Source organism: Dasypus novemcinctus, chromosome 14 (assembly GCF_030445035.2).
Source record: "Dasypus novemcinctus isolate mDasNov1 chromosome 14, mDasNov1.1.hap2, whole genome shotgun sequence".
In the NCBI taxonomy this organism is placed as follows: Eukaryota; Metazoa; Chordata; class Mammalia; order Cingulata; family Dasypodidae; genus Dasypus; species Dasypus novemcinctus.
This window is the reverse complement of record NC_080686.1, coordinates 13299344-13322848: the sequence shown is the minus strand read 5'-3', so window position 1 is coordinate 13322848 and position 23505 is coordinate 13299344. Positions and strand designations below refer to the sequence as shown.

At 34.8% G+C, this 23505-nt stretch overlaps 1 protein-coding gene across 4 annotated transcripts in view; it reads right to left on the bottom strand.

Moving 5' to 3' along the window:
* Nucleotides 1-4906: 4906 nt before the first annotated feature.
* SNTG1 (syntrophin gamma 1) overlaps nt 4907-23505 on the bottom strand; it is a 956656-nt gene continuing 938057 nt past the window's right edge. For all 4 annotated transcript variants that reach the window (XM_058275521.2, XM_023589409.3, XM_058275519.2 and 1 more), the window contains one exon: nt 4907-7038. In XM_058275521.2, the coding sequence (XP_058131504.1) occupies nt 6880-7038 (159 nt within the window). In that variant the 3' untranslated portion in view covers nt 4907-6879. The remainder of the gene's footprint in view (nt 7039-23505) is intronic.

Here is a 23505-nt window from a genome sequence, read left to right as displayed (position 1 = left end):
AACCTGTATGCAAAAATAAATGAACATCAATTCAGAACTCATGCCTTATTCAAAAATTAACCCTACATGTTTATAGATCTAAATGTAAAATCTAAAGAATAAAATTATAAAAAGTTTAGAGGTAAACATTGAACCAACTATTTGTGAATTTGGTAAAGAATTTTAGAAACAATAGCAAAAGCACAAACAATAAAAGAAAATATTATGAATTATACTTTATCAAATTAAGATCACCTGTTCTCAAATGATATTTCTAACACTATGAACAGTAAAGCAAACAATGGTACAAAATATTTGCAAATCACCTATTTTCTCAAAGACTTCTAGCAAGATTACATAATCTGATATGCAAAATAAATAATCCTCAATAATAATAGGAAGCAAAATAACCCAATTCAACAAACATTCAATGATTTGAGCAGACATTTTACTATAAAAGATATGGAAATAGAAAATAAACATATGAAATGATGCTCAACATGTCCACTCACTAGGGAAATTCAAGTTAAAACCACAGTGGGACACTCCCACACATTTATTAGAATGGCTTAAAAAAGTGCTGCCAAGTATATGGAGCAACATGGACTTTCATACGTGCTGCAAGTGTGCAGAATGGTATACCGACTTAGTTTCTTATAAAGTTAGGCATGTACTTACTATATGACCTGGGAATTACATTTTTAGTTAATTTATTAATGCAAAATGAAAATGTGTGGTCATCAAAAAGTCTACATGCTCATATTTTCTAATGACTTTTCTCTAATCAACAAAAATTGGAAAATCCTAAATGTCCCTCAACTGAGGAAATGTATAAACAAATTATAGGACATCTATAAAAAAGACTGCTCCTTGCCAATAAGGAACAAACTATTGATACATAAAACATGAATGGATCTCAAAGACATTCGATAACATGAAGGCAAAAATCCATACTCAAAATGCTACATACCGTACATTTCAGTTTGGAAGAGGGAAAGCTTGCGGGAACAGAAAGTCGATCAGTGGTTGGCAGGAGGTAGGAGAATGGAAAAGGACTATCTAGAAAGTGGCACTGGGAAATTTACTGTCAGAGTGAATTGTTCTGTATATTGATTTCAGTGGAGCTTGCATAATCATAACTATTTTGTTAAAACTCACAGAAATGAAAAGAGTGAATATTTTTTTTGTGTACATATTTTACCCTGAATTTTAAAAATGAAAAAGGTTTGCTTGGTGTCATGATCATATTATCTTATTTAACACACATAATTTTAAAATTTGCTGATGTATATTTATCTTTTTTTAAAATTAATTTATTTATTTCTCCCCACCCCTCGTTGTTTGCTCTAGCTGTGTTTGTGCATCTTCTTTGTTTCTTTAGGAGGCACTGGGAACCGAACCTGGGGCCTCTGACAGGGAAAGGAGGCACCTAATTGTTTGAGCCACCTCTGCTCACTGCTTTGTTTTGGCTCTCATTATGTCTTTCTTCTTGTGTCTCTTGTGTCAGCTTGCTGTGCCTGCCTGTCTTGTCAGCTCACTATCTTGCTCATCTTCTTTAGGAGGCACTGGGAACCTCCTTTCCCTGCTTTCTTGTGTCTTTCATGATGTTTTTTCTTGTGTTTCTTGCTGCATCATCTTATTGTGTCAGTTTGCTGTGCCAGCCCATTCTTCCAGCTCATTGTCTTTTTTGGAGACCCCAGGAACCAAACCAGGGACCTCTTGTGTGGTAGGTTGGAGCCCAATTACTTGAGCCACATCCACTTCTCTATTTATCTTTCAAAATTCATAAATTCTATATAGCAAGTCTTATGTACTCCTCACTTAAATTAAATAATTATCCACATTTTCTAATCCTATTTGTATCTCTGCACAGTTATCTATTTTATATTACATTTTTGCTAGAATAATTTAGTAGAAATATTTTAATACATGTATTTATGCATCATCTAATTATATTTCCTTTTATCTATATATAAACATATGTACATGGATCTAAAATACACTGTGCCTATTTTTATGATGGTGAGATTTTTGCTTTTTCTGGGTAGCTTTTCAATTGCTTGATTACATATGATGGGCTTATAATTTTTTTCTGTGCAATAATATTTTTCCTAACAACAAAAATAGGTAAAGTGTTCCTCTAGCAAGCTAAACAGTAGAAGAATATAAATACCAGAAACGTTCTAAAGTGATTTCTGTGATTGCTCCCTTTTATCACCTGAAGGTCAACCTGTGATCTCCTGTGACAAAGTGATGAGGTGATTTTCAGTTTCAAATGACCAGATAATGATGTCTGTTCAGGCCTTTCTATACAGATTCAGTTCAAAATGGACCAAGGCCCGGGTATCAAAACATCTTGCTTTCAAAAGTTGTCCTCTTTTGTTGTTTAACTGTGGCAAATAGCATCTGTAATGGATGGAATTGAGTCCCCAGAAAAGCATGCTCAAGTCCTAAATCTGGTTCCGTGAATGTACACTTACTTGTAAATAGGATCTTTGAAAATGTTATTCATTAAGAAGAAGCCAATCTACACTAGCTTGGGCCGTAATCCCATACAATTTATGTCCTTACAAGGAGAGGAAATTTGGACACTGACAGAGAAGCAGAGACAGAGTGAGAGGGAGGGAGCTGGCCCCCTGGGGGAGGCAGGGATGGAATTGGCCACAAGCCAAGGAACTTTACGGGTTTCTGGTCTCCCACCAGAAGCCAAGGAAGAGGCGGGAAGTGCATCCTTCCCTTCAAGAGAAAGCATGGCCTCATGAGTACCTTGGCATCTGTCTTCCAGCCTCTGGCACAGCAGGACAAGAACTCTCTGTTGCTTAAGGCAACTAGTCTGTGGTATTTTGTTACAGCATTGCTAGCAAACCACGAAAGCATCTTTCCTCCACATTTGGAATGTCATAGGGTTTAGATATGCACTCTCCATAAATATTGTTGAACCAAGTAGATAATGCCCCAAGCGTCCTGCATCCCATGGCAAGTCCCTTTTAACTGTAGTTACGGCATTCAAGATCACACCGTAAACATATACAAAACTTACCAACCCAAAGGAGTGAAAACACAGATGTAGTAAAAAGTATTTATTTTTTATTTTCATTATGCTTCTTTAAAAAAGTACAGTTTTATTAGTAGTGCATTAATGAACTTAAGGAACGAAGTGACAACTTTTTGTCAAATATTAATGGACTTTTTTTTACAAACATCCACCAAAACAATTAAAAATGAAATAAATATATTTACAATTTCATATTTCTGGTATTCTAATTGTATTTTTTTATATTTATAAAATATATAATATTTTATGCTATTTTATTTATTTCAAAAGCAAATTCAAATGTAACCAAGTGGTATTATGATTTGAAAGTATTAAGGAGAAAAAATCATAAACAAGTATGTTTGAAGTATGAATAAAACATTTTCTTATGGAGATATCATTAAGTAAAGCAGTTTTAATAGTAGTGAAATGAGTGCATTTATATGGAAACATCTACACTTACCTTAAAAAGTTAAGCACAAGATTGTCCTTGTGCCTTTAAAGCTTCTCCACACTGCTGGTTTCTAGCAGTAATTCTAAATATTGTTAGATTATTACCTTTCCACAGTAATACATCAAACTTCTTTCAAATCCAGCATTCTTGCAGACAAAGTTTGTTAACAAGCTTTGCCTTTGTAATAGGGAAATACCTATCTATAAACTACTTCACCCAAAGGAAAATCTCTCTGCTTTCAGGGGATTACGGACTTGACTTTCATTTTCAAGTAATCATTCTTCTTGCCAAACAACAGTTTAAGAAGCAAAGGCTTTAAAACTGTAAATTGATACCCATCTGGAATACAATCAAGAAGTGATTAGCTGATTATTCTCTCTTTTAAAAAATGTTTGATGGTAAATATGGGTGTACACCTTCTACTTATCTATTAAAGTTCTTTTTTGAAATAAATACTTGTTGTAATAAAACATATAAGAAATTTCCCTGCTTTTATATAATTCAGCTTAATTGAATTGTTATTCTTTATCAGGCAAAATACATTAACTATAGTAGCGAAGTTTTCAAATGTTATTTTAACTCATTTCTCTGACTTAAATACTTATAATATTCCCTTCAAGTTTCACTATATACACTGTAATGAACCCTTTAATGAAGCAGTTTATGCAATACATATATGTATATGTGTGTGTATGTATTTATATTAACACACATATATATATACCAAGGCACTGGAGGGGTTAACACATAATTAAGCATTCTGCTGTTAAAATGTGCTGTGTATGAAAACTAGAATTTGGTGATTAAATCTCATGCAGCTAAACCTAAATTACATGAGAAATAGAGATTTATTTGATTATTTTTGTTCATTTCTAAATGTTTTCTGTCAAGTAGCCAAAGTTATAACAAATGGCAATGGCTAATCATCACAATGTAAAGAAAATATTAAATGTTAAATACTGATTTCTAAAATAATGTAATGGTTTCCTAATAGGTGGCTGCCCACTAATTATGTTAAATACCAATTTAGACAATGTTTATATCAATAGTATAAAAATAATCACAATAAGAATACTGTTATGAATTTTAATTCAAGCTACAATTTACAATGCAAATGTAAAGTATATTAAATATATGTGTATGAAATATATTTTAATATAAATTATGGTGAGCATTTTATTATATATGCATATATATACATACATATATATATGTACATATGTTGTACAATGAGATTTATAAACTCATACATATCTCCTTGTGCACTTTTTCTTTCTTCATACATGTGAGTACAGGCTAGCAGATTTTTAGGATATAACAAAAAGGATATTTAATTAAATTGACTTTTTATATTTTCGAAAGGATTGTTGCAAGTTTTGACACTCATGTTTCTTTAATGATTCTAAAGTGAGTTTTTAAGTGAATTTTTAAATTATTAATTTTTGTTGTTTTACTTTTGGATGACTAGCCCATTTCCAATTGCTGGTAGACCAGATTATCGCTCTGTAAACACACTGATAAAACCCCAGTATCAAGCAAGCACATTGAACTGCAACTCTAATTAGTAACAGAATCTCTAATGAATTAGCTACTACTGCCTAACATCCTAAGGTAGACGCCTCCACTTGTATTCCTCCAGGGTTCATGAAGTCTGGTTTTGATGGACTACTAATTTAGAAATGCCTGTTGTGTTGTTGACTATTACACACACAGTAATACATGGTTCTAACGCGTTGTCCTAATTATGAACATGAATTTATTTTTATGATCAAAATGTTATTTTAAAAACTGTGTAATGTCCACTTTGCCACAGTTATTTAAATAAGGGATACTAGATTAACTCTTAACACTTGACCTTAAGGCAAGACTATTATGAATCTTCATTTTTTTCTTTCCCATGTAACGTATTTTAGAGTTAGACACAAAATGAGTTTATTTATAATGGTTATGGAACTTGGTTAATGTTAATAATTAAAAATAATTATAATGGGTATGTGACTCTTTTATAATTAATTTTGTTTCCATCTTGACTTTTTTTCTCCTATGTTTAAAGAAAAAAAAGAACATCTAACCACCTTATGGAACCATCTTCACAAGAAAACACCCAATGTTGGGTGAGTAGGTAATGTAGATGATGATAAAAAAAGCAATGTGTTTTTAGAATGAGCAGCTGATTGTTTCAAGGCAGAGCTCAAGAAATCTAAAGTGAAAGGCAGAGCGTGTTCCCCATGTAATAGAAAAGATAATGTAGTACCTGGAATCTGGGTAGCGTGTGCACCTCTCCAGTAAAATTTCCAACATCTATGCATTTATGCTTCTAAGATGAGATACCAAAAATGATTTCATGTAGTTGGCTTTGTTTAATCAGTTTTTTATGATATGATAATGTATGAGATTTAAAATTTCATTTTTCAAATCTCATCTTTTCAGTCATAAAAATATTGCTAAAATGAAACGTAAATGAGATAACAAATACTAGATTTTAGGACTGCTTTCTAGAGCCATTTCAGTTCACAATTAATTAAATAGTATTAGGATTACAGAGAACTGTTGTTTCCACTATATTTGCTGATAATATTTCTTTGCGGGGGGGCACTAAAAACTTATGAAACTTTATTTTGATAATAAATTCCATGAGGTAAAATATGAATCTCCTTAATATCAAGAAAGAAAGAAGGGATTTGTGAATGTTTCCAACATTCAAAATTAAATGAATATATATTTCATATTTGGTTGACTCTGGCACTTAATAAGACATTTAATATTAGTGACCAAAGACAAAAGAGTCCATTTCCCTTGCCTCTACCACAGGTAGATATAATTATTCTTTTTCAATTCTTATGGATATTTTACAATAACAAAAGTGGAGTGTCAGTGTCAAATCATGGAAGGAGAATACAAGAAAAACTTTACATCAGCAAATGAAAGTGCTTTCTTCTTTGATGAGATATTTTGCATGCCAGTTTCCTTGCAGTCACATTATTTTTGCCTCCTTTATGTCACACATAATAAAATTACAGGGCATAAGTTCATGATCTGGCCAACATGTATGTCATACAAAATAATCTAAAAAAACAGAAAAAAGCATTAATGGCATTTTATAGGGAGCTTACAAATTTTATAATATTTACAAATTTTATAATGAATCATTTCTTCTTTTGTCTCCACTTTTGATTGATGCTATATACAGGAATATATCGATCAAGTGAGAACAAAGCTATTTTGTTCATCTAGGATTAGTTTCAGAAGCCATCCAGAATAGAGATGTTTTGTGTTCCATACGACTTTTCCTTTTCTGCCAAAAGTTGACTCCACGATTGATATAGTGATACCATGGTTTATCAGGATCTAAAATGATGACTGTGTATTCTGTTTATATAGTGAATGTCTGTGGCAATACAAACTCAGTATATCAGGTTGTATACTTTGCTTTGCTTGTAGTAGCAGAGCTGGCAGCAGCAGAAGCAGTAGCCTGACTGCCTAAAAATAGAGGGTCCAAACAAGCTACTTTCGCAGCAAAGAACGAATGAATACAATGAAGAACAGCAAATAGATTTGAAAATTCCAGCTCCTGAAAGGAAAGAGAAATAAGTCAGACGAAATCCATTTCTCAAAACAATTCATACTAAGTAGACCTTTTTAAAGTGAAATAAGCTTAGCCCAAATCACTAATATCTAAAGTATAGAAACTGTAGCTATTTATGTTCAATACGAAAATTTCATCAAAATGTGGTGGGTTAACAGGCAGGCAGGCAAAGTATTCCCATCATCCATGAAAGACAATTCAGTATTGATAAAAATTTGTGTAGAAATATATTTGGCCAGATTAAAAGTTTATTCTTGGTAATATCTAAGTAGAGAGAAACATGGGAAATTTTTCAAAAAGTATTTTATCTCTTTACACTACAAATGATAAATATGGATTAGAATAATTGCAATATTATTCCTTGCTGTTTTTTAGAATAATTTACTATTAGCTATGGCAAATTGTCTATGAACTACTGAAAGCATAGTTTTGATACTAGGAGCCAAATGATCCAGTTTCAAAAGTAATTCATACATTAGTTTTCATTTAATTGCGGTATTTGATCTTCAAAGACCTATATGGTAAATTTAGTAAAAGAGAATCAAAATCACCTGGAATCCACTAATTCATTTTGAAGTTTTAGAAATACGTTTTTCATTTGGATAAGTAAGGAAATTAGTCAGTTTGGCTGAAAATTATGAAGCTATGCTCAGGATAGATTTTTAAAGATGATGTCACAAATATTTTTACAAAATGCTATCAGTAATCCCTGAAAATGTTTTAATTTCAAGAAGATTGAGAGGAAACTAATATATTTAGGTGCTTAATTAAATTCCAATGAGAATAGAAACACAGTGATAAACCAAGGGGCATTGCTGATAATCTTGTTGCTCGGTTATTATGTATTTTTAATAAAGCATGTAAGATTAGAATATCTGATATATGTACTAGTGAATATTGATATATGTATTAGTGAAGTGCTTGCAATTTGGAGTACGTGTCAGTGGAAATGTAAGAAAGTGTTCATTCAATTAGGAAATATTTTTGTATCTCTCATGTACCCAGGAACTCTTTAAATCTAATAGTTCACTTCAGTAGTATTTTCTCAGGCCAGGCAAAACTAGCACAATTAAAATGTAACAGTTTCACAAGCTATAAAACATTGATGCAATAACATGCTCTTTCAGCAACTGGCTCAAAAGCTTCAGTATTCTACAGTCAGTTTCCTATGCTATTGCTGGAGAATAGCAATGACTACTGATTTTAACTATTCTAATTAACTATAAAGCTCACCCCAAAAAACTGTTTTTAGTAACTTCATCGTAAGTATTTCAGAAACTTTATTTTCTAACAATCAATTTCACTGGCCACTAGCGGTAAGGTATTGGGAAAGTGGCAGGTTTCTGCTTGCCTTGACTCACCCCCCGCCCCAAATTCGCCATTCACACTTTCATTCTTTTTGTAACCAGCTTATTACACAGGACTATTGTGGATCCTTTCCACGTGAATCCATATGATGCACCATATAGAAAAAGGTGAGAAATTTCTGGAAAATATGATATTTACCTGTGCGTTATTAAAAAATGAAACGAAGAAAGCATTCAGTTTACTCTTGGTGAGGAAAAGGATGTTGAGATTTATAAATAGGGAAAATACTAAAACAAATACTTTCTTTCAAAAATGACTGTAACACATCTTTATTAGATTGGAGGTTTTTTTTTTTTTTTTTGATACTCTCCAACGAAATATCTAAATATCCCAAGTTATTTTTGGAAAGATTTAAGATTTTCAGTTATTCATACTTGAATGTCAAATTTGCTTTAGATTGACACTTCAAAAATTTAACTTTTTTTGGAGAGGGTTAGTGGTGAGAAGGAAACAGCAGGTAATTAGAAGAGAAAGAAGGAGACAGATAGGTTCAAGTGTGGCCCTTTGAAACTAATGTAAATGCATCTCTCTGCTTTCTTACATGCCAGCCTTGGCAATCTTATCCACTCCTAGGACTCTAATTATTGCTTCCATGTAAACTGGTACCCCTCTATAACTGACTTGTAGTTATAGACCTACATTTCCATCTATGTGTGGGGTATCCACAGATGACTTCCACCACATAATTTACTATACCACTTTTATAAAGTTTTTCTGACCATCATTAACTCTGTGAATCACACTAAACATGAGACATCTTCAAAATTCATTCAACAAATATTTATTGAGTGTTTATAGTCAATCCTTTATAGGATGATAGAAATATAGCAGTGGACAAAATAGACTCTCAGCCCCCTCAAAAAATATATGGGGCATATATAGATTAAGTACAATATGTCAGAATATGATAAATGCAGTCAAGAAAATAAAGCAGGAAAGAGAGCAGAGAGTACTGGAGGGGATGTGAGACAGGAAATCCATACAGACAGGCATGTAGGTAAAACCTGGAGGGGAGAAAGGAATGAGCCATTCTGTGGTTTGTAAAAAGCAAACAAAACAAAACACTCCAGACAGGGAGAAAGGCAATTTCAAATTCCCTGAGGTAGAAATATTCTAGGAAAGTTTGATGTTTGAGGAAGAGCAGAGGGCTATGGTGGCTGAAACCTGAAATGGAATGAAATAATCAGTACTTAGTAGAAAATGAGGTAAACACACACATGCAGACCAAAACTTGCAGGACTTTGTTTGTCCGTTATGCATTTTACTGAGTGACATGGGATATCATTGGAGGTTTTTGAACAGGGGAATGAAAAGAATTTCCATAACAGTTTGAGTAATTCTGCCTACTCTGTTGAAAATGAACTGTATGAGAGCAGAGTAAAAGAAGGGAGACAACTTATGAGATTTTTCAGTAAGGACTGGGATGGGATATGAAAAAGCAAAGGAGTTAAGTCAAGAATGACTCCAAGGTCTTTGCTTAAACAGCTGGAAGGAAAGCATGACTATTTACTGGCATGGAGGCATTGTGGGAGGTACAGGTTTGGAGGGGAAGATCAAGATTTTGGTGGTGGACCTATTACATTTGAGAGCATAGTAGACATACAAGTGGTGAATAGAGAGTCGAGTACAGAGCTAAGGAGAATATCAGGTTGGACATAGACACTTAGGATCTGTCGAAATAGAGATGGTATGGAAAGCTGGGATGGGAAGATGAAGGTTTTCAGAGTACATAGAGAAGAGCGTTGAAGTCTCTTCCTTGGGGTCCTACAGTCTAAAATGGTAATAAAGATAAGAGAGAACCAACAAACATGAAAGAACAAAGAACTTGGCAGTGGAGTGAGCAGGAAAGCTGCAGAGTCTGGTAAAATGACAGCCATGAATCGACTGTTAGAAAGAAGGCTGTACCTAAAAGAGAATGAATGCTCATCTGATTATGGAGAAGAAAACAATTTATTCACGATCTTGCAAGAATGGGGACACGACCTTTGTAAAATGGCCCACGCAGCAACGATGCCTAACAATATTTATACCCTAAGCTTAGCACACAATTCCCTCCCTTGTTCCCTACTGATTGGGTACTTCAGAGGTTACAGCCTATCCAAGAGGTCTAAGCTTCAGAGGTTCCCACTCTTAGTTATTGCTTCCCTTCCCTACGGTCTGGCAACCTGGCAGTTGGTGCCAATTTTAAACTCAGTGCCAAAGCCTTTAGAGCCTTTGTCCCTTCTTCTGTTAATTGCAGATCCAGTTTTAGCTACTTCCCCTATTAGGATATGGGTGGCTGATGTAATAAACCATGAGGCTGATTTTAATTTCTATTTTCCCCAATTCCACATCTCCCTAATGTGAGAGCTATACTTAACCCTTCTCTTACAAATCCCCCCTTTCTTTTAGACTCTTTTTAGTTTTCACAATTTAGTGAAATTCTCAATTTGCTAAACTGAACCATTTTCTTACACTGATTATTTGATTTCGCAACATAGAGACCATTTTTGTCCTTAAAAAGAGCAAGCTTTTTTAAAAAATGAAAACAAAAGACTCATATAATAGGAAGGAGATCATGAGAGAATGGGTAGAAATGAATTAGAGGCAGCGAGTATAGGCAACAGTATATTTGAGGAGCATTTTTAAAATTTAGTAGAAAGCTCAAATTTGAGGACACAAGGGGAGGGAAGGGATGGTGGTAGGAATTGGGTCCTTACGTAGAAGAGGTATGAGGGATCTTGTTGAAAGGTGTTAAGGCTGGACTTGGATAATACCAAGAACAATTTCCCACACCAGCAGGAGGTAAGGGAGGATGTAAAGGAACAATCAATATCTGTGAGTAGATTTGGTGATGCACAGCTTTTCTGAATTGTGTTTTCTAAGTGAGATATGAAGCAAGGTTATTAGCTGACATGGGGGATGAGGCAGGATATGTTGGAAAATTAGATTAATTAGAATAGTGAAATATAATTTGTTATGGATTATTCTATATATAACATTTAGGCATTAATTTCTTCACTCTGTTTACTCTTCAGAAACATTTAATGACTCCCTGAGTCCATGGTCTATATAGTCAAGAGTGTTATATAGGGAAGCAGATTTGGCCCAATGGATAGAGTGTCTGCCTACCACACGGGACGTCCAAGGCTCCAAACCCAGGGCCTCCTGACTCATGTGATGAGCTGGCCCACATACAGTGCTGACGCATGCAAGGAGTGCCGTGCCACACAGGGGTGTCCCCTGCATAGGGGAGCCCCACGTGCAAGGAGTGTGCCCCGTAAAGACAGCCACCCAGCACGAAAAAGCACAGCCTGCCCAGGAATGGCACCGCACACAGAGAGCTGACGCAGCAAGATGATGCAACAAAACGAGACACGGATTCCAGGTGCTGCTAACAAGAATGCAAGCGGACACAGAAGAACACACAGCAAATGGACACAGAGAGCAGACAATGGGGGAGGTGGTCGGGAAGGGGAGAGAAATTAAAAAAATAGAGTGTCATATAGTATTCCTAATGGTTAGGTCACTATCTACATTTTCATATCTATTTCCCATAGCAACATAGTCATGCTTTAGCAATAGTAAAATAAAAAGGAATGTTAATTATGTTTATAATGAAACTATAAATTGCCTTCTAAAACATGAAAACAAAACAGATATCTCAATGAAAATCCTGGGGAAAATGCATTCTACCAGTCCCCTGACTAATAACACTATTACCTTTCTATGCTTGTTCCCAGCCTCAAAGCTTTCTCCTCTCTAGGATAGACTTTGTGATTCCCACCCACTTCTCAAAGCCTAGTTTAAATTCAATGTTTTTCATGATCTCGGGAAGCGGACTTGGCCCAGTGGTTAGGGCATCTGTCTACCACATGGGAGGTCTGCGGTTCAAACCCCGGGCCTCCTTGACCTATGTGGAGCTGGCCCACGCACAGTGCTGATGTGCGCAAGGAGTGCCGTGCCATGCAGGGGTGTCCCCCGCATAGGGGAGCCCCACATGCAAGGAGTGTCCCTGTAAGGACAGCCGCCCAGCGCAGAAGAAAGTGCAGCCTGCCCAGGAATGGCACCGCACACACAGAAAACTGACACAACAAGATGACGCAGCAAAAAGAAACACAGATTCCCGTGCCACTGACAACAACAGAAGTGGACAAAGAAGAAGACACAGCAAATAGACACAGAGAACAGACAACCGGAGCCAGGGGTGGGGGTGGAGGGGAGAGAAATAAATGAATAAATAAATAAATCTTTTAAAAAAACATGTTATTCACGGTCTCACAAATACCTTGAGTTAAAAACAAATTTCTGCAATCTTATGTATATAAGGCTTCTGTAGTCCATTGTGACATTGGTCATAATCTGGTTTACCACTGTCCTTAATATATGTCAACATTGTCATAGTTTTATATCTCCTCCACTTATTGTTTCACAGTAATATTATGGAGTTATAGTTCATATACCATTCACCCTTTAGAAGAAATTTATTTCAGTAAACTTTAGGATATTCACAAAATTGTCCAAAGATCACAATTATCAAGATTTTGAACATTCATATCACCCCCCAGAGAAAAGTCATATCCATTTAAAGTCTCCCATTTGTACTTCTTCCAAACCCCTGACAACTATTAATCTACCTTCTGTCTCTATGGATTTGCCTATGTATTTTGGATATTCTACATAAATGATATACATATGTGGTCTTTTTCTGATTGGTTGTGTCCATTTACCCTAACGTTTTCAAGATTCACCCATGTTGAGCATCTCTTGCACAAGAGGAATCATTTATTCTCACTGTGCAAAGAATGTTTTTTACTTTCAATTGTGCCTAGGTATGTGTTTAGTTGTCTATTTTTTTGTATTTATCCTATGGAGTTCTTTTTGATTCTAGTATGTATAGATCAATATTCTTCATCTAACTTGGGAGGTTTTTAGCCATTATGACTTCAAGTAGTCTTTCTTCCCCTTTTTCTCTCTGCTCTCTTTCTGGGATTCCCATTATGTATATAATGGACATCTCATTCCCCCATCTTTTTAAGTTTTTTGCTTAGCCTCTTGCTTGCCAAAACTGATATTACCTCAGATAACCCTAATCTTAAACAGCTCTTGTTGATTGTTTCCCAAACCAGGGATTCGCCAGGCAGGTCAAATAAAACCATTTCTGGGAGATGGGGCCTTTTGAGGAGCTTCAAACCAAGACCGTCCCCTTCCTGGGCTCCTGTGCTGCTGCTTTCCACACCAGCACACGTGCAAGGTGGCTCATTTTCAAGACCCGGATGGAGCTCGGGAAAGGGAGTTGGGAATTGGACAAATTAAAGTACTGTAAAGCAACCTGCTCTTCCTAAGATTCTTCTGCTAATTTGTTTGTAATAAATAAATTCTCAACAGTTGCAAGAACTTGGGCTAACTTCCAGAGTTATGCAAAATTTGATTTTAAAAATTTTGACTATTTTCCAGTTGCTTTTATGAAGGAGTGGGACACAGAATTCCTTACTCTCATTCTGGAAGTCCCACATTCAGTCACTTTGATTTCTTACAATGCATTGCCATTCAGTAATTCACAAAATGCATGTGGTCAATAAATGCTAATTACTTTGCATTGCAATGTTTATTGGCATAGACCAGTTCCAACCTATTGTTTTCTCTTCCTTCCCCTCTAATGTCTCCACCTTCGATATTAATTCCCAAGGTCAATAGCTTACAGCTCTTTCTGGTTTTGGATATTGATTTTTCTTTTTCCTTATGTACTATTACTGAACTTGGTGAATGAAAATAGACAAAATAGAGTACTGATCTGTATTAAACTAATCTACATGCAAAGTCTCTTTAGGTACTTCTAGGATCTTGAAGAAATAGGATCATTCATAATGTCTTGCTTCATTCCTAGGGATTTATATCTTAATATCAAGTTTACATCATTCTTTGAATATCAAATTGTTCAGTGAATGGAAATACATCAGCAAATGTCTTGAGAACAATCTATAAATCTGAATGAGTCATGAGGGCTGTAGATAAGAAACTTAGGTATGTCTAGAACTAAATTTAAACAGGTAAACTTAATGCTATATGCTAAGAACTCTAAATAAATGTAAATAAAGTTGCATACAGCTTCTGTAAAATTCCATAGTACTTGTTTTTCATAATGAAATAATTATTTTTTTCAGGTTGAAATTCAGTTTTATTTTTTAACCTTTAAATGTTTACATGATCATTGCAATTTCTGCTATTACTTTTTTATTATGATGAAACAATACTATGCTATGGTGTGTTTTAAGCTACCTTACATCACTGCTTGAAAGTATATGTTCTTCTTTAAAATTCTGATTTTCAAAACGTTTTCACTTGAACCATGGATGTTTCCCTTTGGCAACTACTTATTTTGGAGGAAGTTAATATTTCTGCGTCACCTAAAATATATACATTAAGTTTTTATAAAATACCAAAGCAAAAATTATTTTTAAATAGGAGATTTAAAAAATAAATTTTATACTAGGAGTTAAAAAGTCTCAGTAATAAATAAAAATAACTATTTAGTGACTCTCAGGAGTTTAGAAGCTGTTTTAAAGTTAGAGGCATCATTTTGTCCAGAAATCTACTTTATCACATTTTCATTTTCCTAATCAAATCAATAATTTGAAATAAAATTAAAGATAAAATAAGGTGATATATAAATTATATATACATACATAATATACATCTACACATTCATATATACATACACACATATAAATTCACGTATATGAGACAATGATTTCACTTTTTTTTTGCTTTGAATGAAGCTGTTCCATTTGTTCTGCAGTGTGAAGCATAAATCAAGTGCAGCCAAGCAATGGTTTACACACGACCAGTACTAATAAATAGGGGCCCCTGTCTTGGTTTAGTTTCTGCCTCTGTGGTCTAAACCACAGCTGCTTTGGACAGAGTCAGTGGGAGGATAATGAACTTAGAGTTTTAGAAACTTTTGGGTTCAGATGCTGAAGAGGCAGAAATTGTGAAATCATGTTGTCAGGGAGCTGTTCCTTCATTTCAGATGCGGAATGAGTTCCTTGCTCCCAATTGCCCACCCAGCTTTGTGAATACTAAACCTCATCTATAGACCTGATGTGCAAAATAGGGATTCCTTTGCTTTGCCAGCCTCTCTCTTCTAAAATGCAAAATTTAGGACCTTAGTGCTACATGAAATCTTTAATCACGGCCTTTGAAAACAGACATTAACTAACTATCCAAAAACGTGCCAATCACTGTGTTATATATGTAGAATTCTTTTGTTCAACCACAGTGTGTTTTATCCTTCCAGCAATGTTATCCAGAATTTATTAATGAGAAAAATGAAGGGTAATTGGCTAGAAAGTGGCATTACTGGGAGACAATCAATCCTCAATTTATGACTCCAGGCAAACTAAACACTAAAGGACACAAACGTGTCTCGTACATCAGGTTGACATCCCTGAGACAAAGAAGATTTGGGGCAAAGGTGTGGGGAAGATGTCTTCAATGACCAGCCATTTTCCAAAATTTTCCAAATTCTGAACTGTTACAGTACACAGAAAACCAATTTTGTTTTTCCTTGTCTTATTAAACTCTTATTGAGCACTACCCTGTTTCCCATATTTCAAGTTCCAGTACTATTAGATTAATATGCTCTGTACAAGAGTCTAAGGAACAAATACATTAAAATTGTATCTGTGGGGTAAATTATCATGAATTTCAATGAATAATGCTACAACAATGCTTTCAAAAACAGCCAGTTTTGAATTTGTGGGATTGCTTTGCCATGTTATATCAAATTATAATTTAAGAGAACAACGTAATAGAATGAAAAAAAGAAAATTATATTTATTTAGGAAGTTACAAACTATGGGAAAACTTAATTCTTGATGTGTTAATGTCTATGTGATCATCATATAAAAACCTTTTTTTAAAGTAATCAATAGTGATAAAAATGAGTCTTTTATAAATTATCAGTTAATATTGCCTATGCCCTTAACTGGGAACAGTTCTTTTATTCCACTAGAAAAGTTCTGAGAATTTTATTGAGGTTTTGGAAAACAGATGGGGAATTATTAAACTTTCTGATTAATGAAGAGTTTATGAGTATCTGCTTTCAGAGAAAAACCATAGCAAGCTTTTGTATGATGATATTATTCTTATAGCCTAAAAAAAGAGCAAGTTCCTCCAACTCCATCTAAATCCCCATACTTTCTTCAGTGTTCTGGGTATTTTCACATGATCTTGAAAGAGTTAAATACTATGTAGACCTTGTAGCTGAAGCCGGCTAGTAGATTAAGGAATCAGTAGACAGATCTGGAACCTGGCAGGAAACGCAGGTGGCCACGAGTACCCCACGAGTTCCAGCAGGTGGCTGCTGGAGCCCCCATTAGGAACAAGATCTCCTCGGGAATAAAGGAGAAGCACCAGATATTCTCCAGACCTTATAATTGGGCCCTCTTGGGGGATTGAGGGGTGGGGTAATCAACCAGAACAGCGAACAACTGAGATTCCCGCCCCTACATTAGCACAGGGGCAGAATAATTAATGGCTTAAAAAGCAAGCTCAAAATCTGAATCAACCCTGTTTTGCCTTTTCTCCCCCTGCCTCAATCAGCTCGCAAGTAAATCTGAGGGTTTATAATCTGTAATGGGGAATTGTTGTCTGTAAATCATCCCTTTTTAATCTCTTTTCAACCCCTTCCTCTCTACCTGGGACTGAAAATCTGTTATTTTCTCCCATTTCTCTTCTCTCCATTTCATAATAAATTACTGTCCCAACTAAGTTGGCTTGCATTTAAAATTCATTTTTTGTAGTTTAAAAAAGAACCCTGAGAAAATCCATCCCTATAATACATTTGGCAATTCAAGCAACAGTATTTCCAAACTAGCCAAGATTTCCTGTTACATAAACTCTGATTATAATACATTTGGAAATTTGCATATTTGTATTTAACTTAAAGCTAAAAGTTGCCTACAGATTATGATGTTTGGCAAGATTTAAGTCCATTCTCCAAACCATTTTAATCACGTTTTAAATCATTTTCTAAAGGAAAGAAGCATTATAACAGCCTCCATATTTAACCACTGTGGGTTTTTTTCAGACCCATTTTTCTCATCCTGTCTCACCTTTACTCTTTAATTATTTTTTTTTAGCACATACCAGGGATTGAACCCAGGACCTCATACATGGGAAGCAGGTGCTCAACCACTGAGCTACATCTGCTTCCCTCTTTTCAATTTTGATGAGAAAAACATCCTTGTACATTTTTCCTAATTCATTTCCACTGAATTATATTTTTATTACAAATCATAATTTCTGAAATATACAATGTATATATGGAATTTTAAAATCAATCACTTTATTAAATATAGTCTGTCCCATTTATAAACTTTATTTTCCAGGGGTTTGAAAATTACTCCTCCTACTTCTGGAATTCTTCAATGTATGGGAGAACATATTGTGATAGATTAGGGAAATTTCTCAATGAGCTTTCATAAACAATTTCATGACCTTTGATATATTTGGTTATATTTTTCTGCACTCAGTAGATTTGGGGTGAAAACACATGAAAGCAAAGTGGTAAATAACCTTTATTCTACCCAAATAGAATATTTTGCCTTCTGCAGAAATACATCTACAAAACAATCTTGAATCCATCTCAACAGAGCTGGCTGGATAATTAGAACTTAAATGCTCAAATATTTAATTCACAGTATGTTTTGGTGAAAGCTTTTACACTTTAATGGTGATTGATACCCTTAAGCTATATACAGGTAAGTGAAATTATTTTTAGATTATTATCCACATGTCAGCAATAAATAAAGCATAAGATAAAGGACATCATAAACTACTTAATAAAACCTTGAAATGCTAAAAGAAATTATCTTAAAAATTTTAAGCATTTACCATATAAAGTTGGGTAAAGTGGAATCAAAGCAAAAAATACAAAATTTGACTTTGATAAATGGATACTATTTAACATTTTCAGGATGAAAAATGTTCTGCTGGGTAGCAACTAAGGGAGCAAGAGAGGTGGAGCCGAGCAGTACCTTGCACGGCAGGTTGTGGCCTCTTCTTGAACCGACTGTGTTGGGTTCAATAATCACTCTCTAAATATATTTCAGCCCACGATCTAGAGAGCAAGCATTTTAAATTTGTTTTAGATTTAACCCTTGAGTTTGGAAATCCACATTAAAAAGCTACTTTAAACCAACCTGAATTCTTTCTAACCATGTGAATTTCTCTAAAATGTTCTAAGAGTATGAAATCTATTTATATAGTCAAATTTACAGTAAAATGAAATGAAATCCAGAAATTATATTTCAGAAAGCTTTATTATTTAACAAAATACACTAGTATGTCCAGGAAGAATTCTTACTGGTAGAGTCTGTTTGGCTTACAATAAAAAAAAAAAAATCAGGTACATAATTAACTCTATGTTGTCAAATTCATCCTACAGGTCTGTCACCATTTCATCAAGATAAGGAGGCTGAGAAACTAACTACCAGACTCACTTATAAGTCAATTGTTTTCCTTTACAAGTGACATTAATATTAGTTTAAAATAAATATAGTTCCACTTTGGAAAGATGGAGGAAACATAGTTCTTCCTGTTTCTCCAGCTAAGTAGAGCTGAAAAATGTCGGCACTATATATAAAACATATGAATGCTTTGAAGGGGAGAGAAGAATGCAGACAAACTAGAGACCTGGGACCTGAGAAAGTATCACAGTGGTAAATTCCATGACCAAAATTTTCCTTTTGTCTTGTACACCCCAAATGAGAGTGGAGAGTCCCAAAACCCAGAAACATCAATGCGTGCAGGAAAAAAAAATCCCACTTTTTCTAGTCAAAAGACCAAGAAAATGGCAGCCCAGCAAGGCAGAAAACTTGTCTGCAATACTTGCTCTACTCTGGCCAAACGTGACAGGAAAACTTCAGCCTTACCCCCTCCCATGCCAGCAAAGCCTTGGGAAAATTCTTAGACTTCCACCCTTGCTAGACTGTAACGAGGCACCCAGAGAATGCGGATCGGGGAGCTGGGATTTTGATGTTCCCCCAAGAGTCGCACCTCCCCACCTCCCACCTCGTTACGTCAGTGGAAACCACGTGGGAAGTATAAACTAGGAACATTTTTCCCTTCCAGTCTGAGTAGAACCTAAACTCCCACCATATCCAAAGTAACCTAAACTCCCACCATATCCAAAAAACCTAAACTTCCACCATATCTTATCATATCCAAAATACCTCTCGGTATCAGTGAAGGTGGAGTGAAAATTTGGACTTTCACCCCAATCTGGTTGATGATGAGGCAGTGTCTCCCCAGGTTACCCACTGGAGGATGTCAGAGGAGGCCAGCTGAAACACAGAATTTAAGTAATCCAGAGCATCATGTCATATAATAGACAAATTGTCCAGGATTCAATTAAAAATTCTTCATTATACCCAAAACCAGGAAGATCTCATTTTAAATGGAAAAATATAATCAACAGAGGCAAATACCGAGATGAAAAAGATGCCACACACTTTCATTTCAAGCCTCTACAGAACAGCTACCAAGAGGGACCATAACTGGGGCTATAAAACTAACCTCACTAATTTTAAGAATTGAGATCTTACAGGGAAAGTTCTCTGACCACTGTGGGATCAAAGTAGAAATCAGTAACAGAAAGGTAACAGCAAAACCCTCAAACACTAGGTAACTAAACTGCACATATCTAAATAATCTAGCTGACAAAAAAGTCTCAAGGGAAATAAAAATTTACATAGAACTGAGTGAAAGAAATACAATGTATAAAAATGTGTGGGATGCCACAAATGTAATGCTAAGGGGGAAAGTATAGCTCTAAATACTTAAATAAGGAATGGGGTAATTTCTCAAACCTATGTATAATCTTAGCTCCCACCCCAAGAGACCAGAAAAAGAAGAGCAAAATAAACCTAATGCAAGCAGAAGGAAGGAAACAAAACATAAGAGCAGAAATCAAAATTAACTCAAAATGCATCATAGATTGAAATGCATGTGGTAAACCTATACGTTTTTAGAAAATGAAATAAGAGAAAATCTTCAGCACTTAGGCTTTCATGAAGCACTCACAGGCATGAAACCAAAAGTATAATCCACAAAAGGAAAATGATTGCTATGCAGGGTTCAGGAAAATTAAAAGCTTTGCTCTGCAAGAGACTCTGTTAAGAAGGTGAAAAGATTGGTTAGAGACTGGAGGGAAATATTTGAAAAGCATGTATCTGACAAAGCCTCATATCTAGAATTTCTAAACAATTCTCAAAAGTCGACACTAAAAATAACAATACAATCACAAAATGGGTTAAAAAAATGAAGAGATATTTCACCAAAGTGGGTCTATAGATATCAAATAGGCACATGAAAAAATGTAAAGATGTTCATTGTCACGTCATCACTATCCATTAGGGAAATGCAATTTATGATCATCAAGATGGCAAGGATGTAGAGAACCTAGATTACATACACAGTACATTGCTGGTGTGTAGCAAAATGTAATCGCCATGCTGGACTATAATTTGATAATTTCTTAAAAAGTGAACAAACATTTATCATACCATACAGCAATCATACTTGGGGGCATTTATCCCAGAAAAATGGAAATACGTCCACACAAAACCCTCTATATTCTTGTAAACAAGAATAGCTTGTAAGCAGCTATTTTTACAATTTCCCCAAACTGGAAACAATCAAAATGCTCTTCCACATGCACAATCAAAAGATGAATAGTTAAACAGAGATAAATCTATACCATTAAACATTGCAGATTTAAAAATACTATCATCACTGATTTATTCCTCAAATACCAATATTTTGAAAGTAAATGCATTAAAAATTACAAAGTCCACAATCTGTTTCAATATGCAGTGTTTTCAAGAAAATAAATGAGTGACCTAAGGATTTTACACATAGTCACACTCTCTTTTAAGTAAGAAGGTAAGAGATAAAAATTGTATCATATGAAATTTAATCTTTAGCAAATATAGTCTTCTGAAAAAGTTCTTGAAGAAACCACTAAAGGGCCACAAATAAGGATAAAATGGGAAAATTTTAGAGAAAAGCTGGTATCTGGGTAGGGACCAATCTGGCAATGGTTTCTGGAAAACTATATGCCCTTGCAATAAAAAATTAAATTAAATTAAATTAAAAAGTCATTTTTTTTCCTTTCCAATTCTATAGGCTTTTCTTAATTTACATTTCTAACTTTTTCCTGTTTCATTATTATGTTGTCTTTTTTCAGGGAAATATTTTCATTTTCCACACACTGTTTTTCTCTTGAATCTTTTTTTTTTTTTTTTTTTTCCATCTTTAAGCAGAACTTCTGCTTGTATTTGCATTTTTGGAGGAGAAAGAGGGCAAATGCTGTGGGGAAGGGGGTGTCCGGCAGCACTTTCCAGAAGAGGGTGGGGGCAAAGAATTAAGACTTGGAAGTCAGGTGTCCCCATTCCCATCACTTGTCCCACAGCCTGTGTCCCACCCCCACATGGCCAAGTCTCATTGTTTGGCCTTTGTGGACATCATACTCAAAAGTTTTTACTGATGGATTTGTAGATCTAGTTTTCAAACAGTCCAATTCAGTTTCCTCATATTTTTAAAGCAGTTGTATTGAGATACATAATCATACCATCAAAAGTGTACAATTAATGGCATTTGGTATAATCATAGTGCTGTGCATTCATCACCACAACAAATTTTAGAATTTCATTACTCCAAGAAGAAAAAATCCTATACCCCTTAGCAGCCATTTCTCAATCCCTCTATATCTCTCCACTTCTACATAATCACTAATCTAATTTCATCTTTATAAAGTGAATTATGGTTTTATTTTTTATAAATGGAATCATTAAATATGTAATACTTTGCGTCCAGTTTCTTTCACTTAGTATATATAATGTGTGTTTTTTTTGGCCTCATATTAACATCTTGTAACATTAAAATACATTTGTTTAGTTTCAAAGAAAAACAGTCTTATATATGCAATATTTACTCATATTTATAATTCGCATGACATTTCACTATGCTATACAGCTCCATGTTACATTTTTTAGCTTTTCTTCTAATAATATACATGGCCTTAGACTTTCCTTTTTAACCAGTCATACCCATATAACAGCACTGCTACTTAGAAAAACTGTGAGGGGCTTTCACCTTTTCTATTCATTTCCAAAGATCAACAAACAACCGTTTTACTAATTCTGCATAGAGTAACCCTCAGATTTCTATCTCTAGCCTCATTCTATTTTCTGGTGGTCTATATTCTGGTTATTAACTCCATGAGTTTATACAACATATTTAGTTCATAATAGCACAATTGTACAGTATTTGTCATTTTGCATCTGGCTTGCTTCACTGAACATAATGTCCTCCAGGTTCATCCATGCTGTTATATGGTTTACAACGTCAGTTCTTCTTGCAGCTGCACAATATTCTGTCGTGTCTATACACCACAATTCGTTTATCCATTCATCTGTTGATGGACTCCTGGGTTGTTTACATCATTTGGCAACTGTGAATAACACTGCTATGAACAACTGATGTGCAGATGTCTGTTCATGTCCCTGCCCTCATTTCTTTTGGGTATATGTCTAGCAGTGGTGTGGCCAGGTCATTTGGCAAATCTATATTCAACATCTGTAGGAACTGCCAAACAGTTCTCCACAGTGGCTGTGCCATTCTACATTCCCACCAACAGTGAATAAATGTTCCTATCTCTCCACATCATCTCCAACACTTGTAGTTTTCTGTCTTTATTAATAGTGACCACTCTACTAGGTATAAAATGATGAAAATTTTGTTCTGCATTTCCCTAATTGCTAGTGAAGTAGTACATTTTTTCATGTGATTTTTTTCACCATTTGTATTTCTTCTTCGAACAAATTTCTATTGAAGTATTTTGTCCAGTGTTCAATTGGGGCATTTGTCTTTTTATGGTTGAGTTATAGCAGCTTGTTTTACGTTATGGATATTAAACCCATATCGATAAGTGATTTCCAAATATTTTTCCCATCGAGTCAGCTGCCTTTTCATGGTTTTGACAAAGTCCTTTGAGGTGCAAAAGTATTTAATTTTGAGGAGGTTACATTCATATGTATT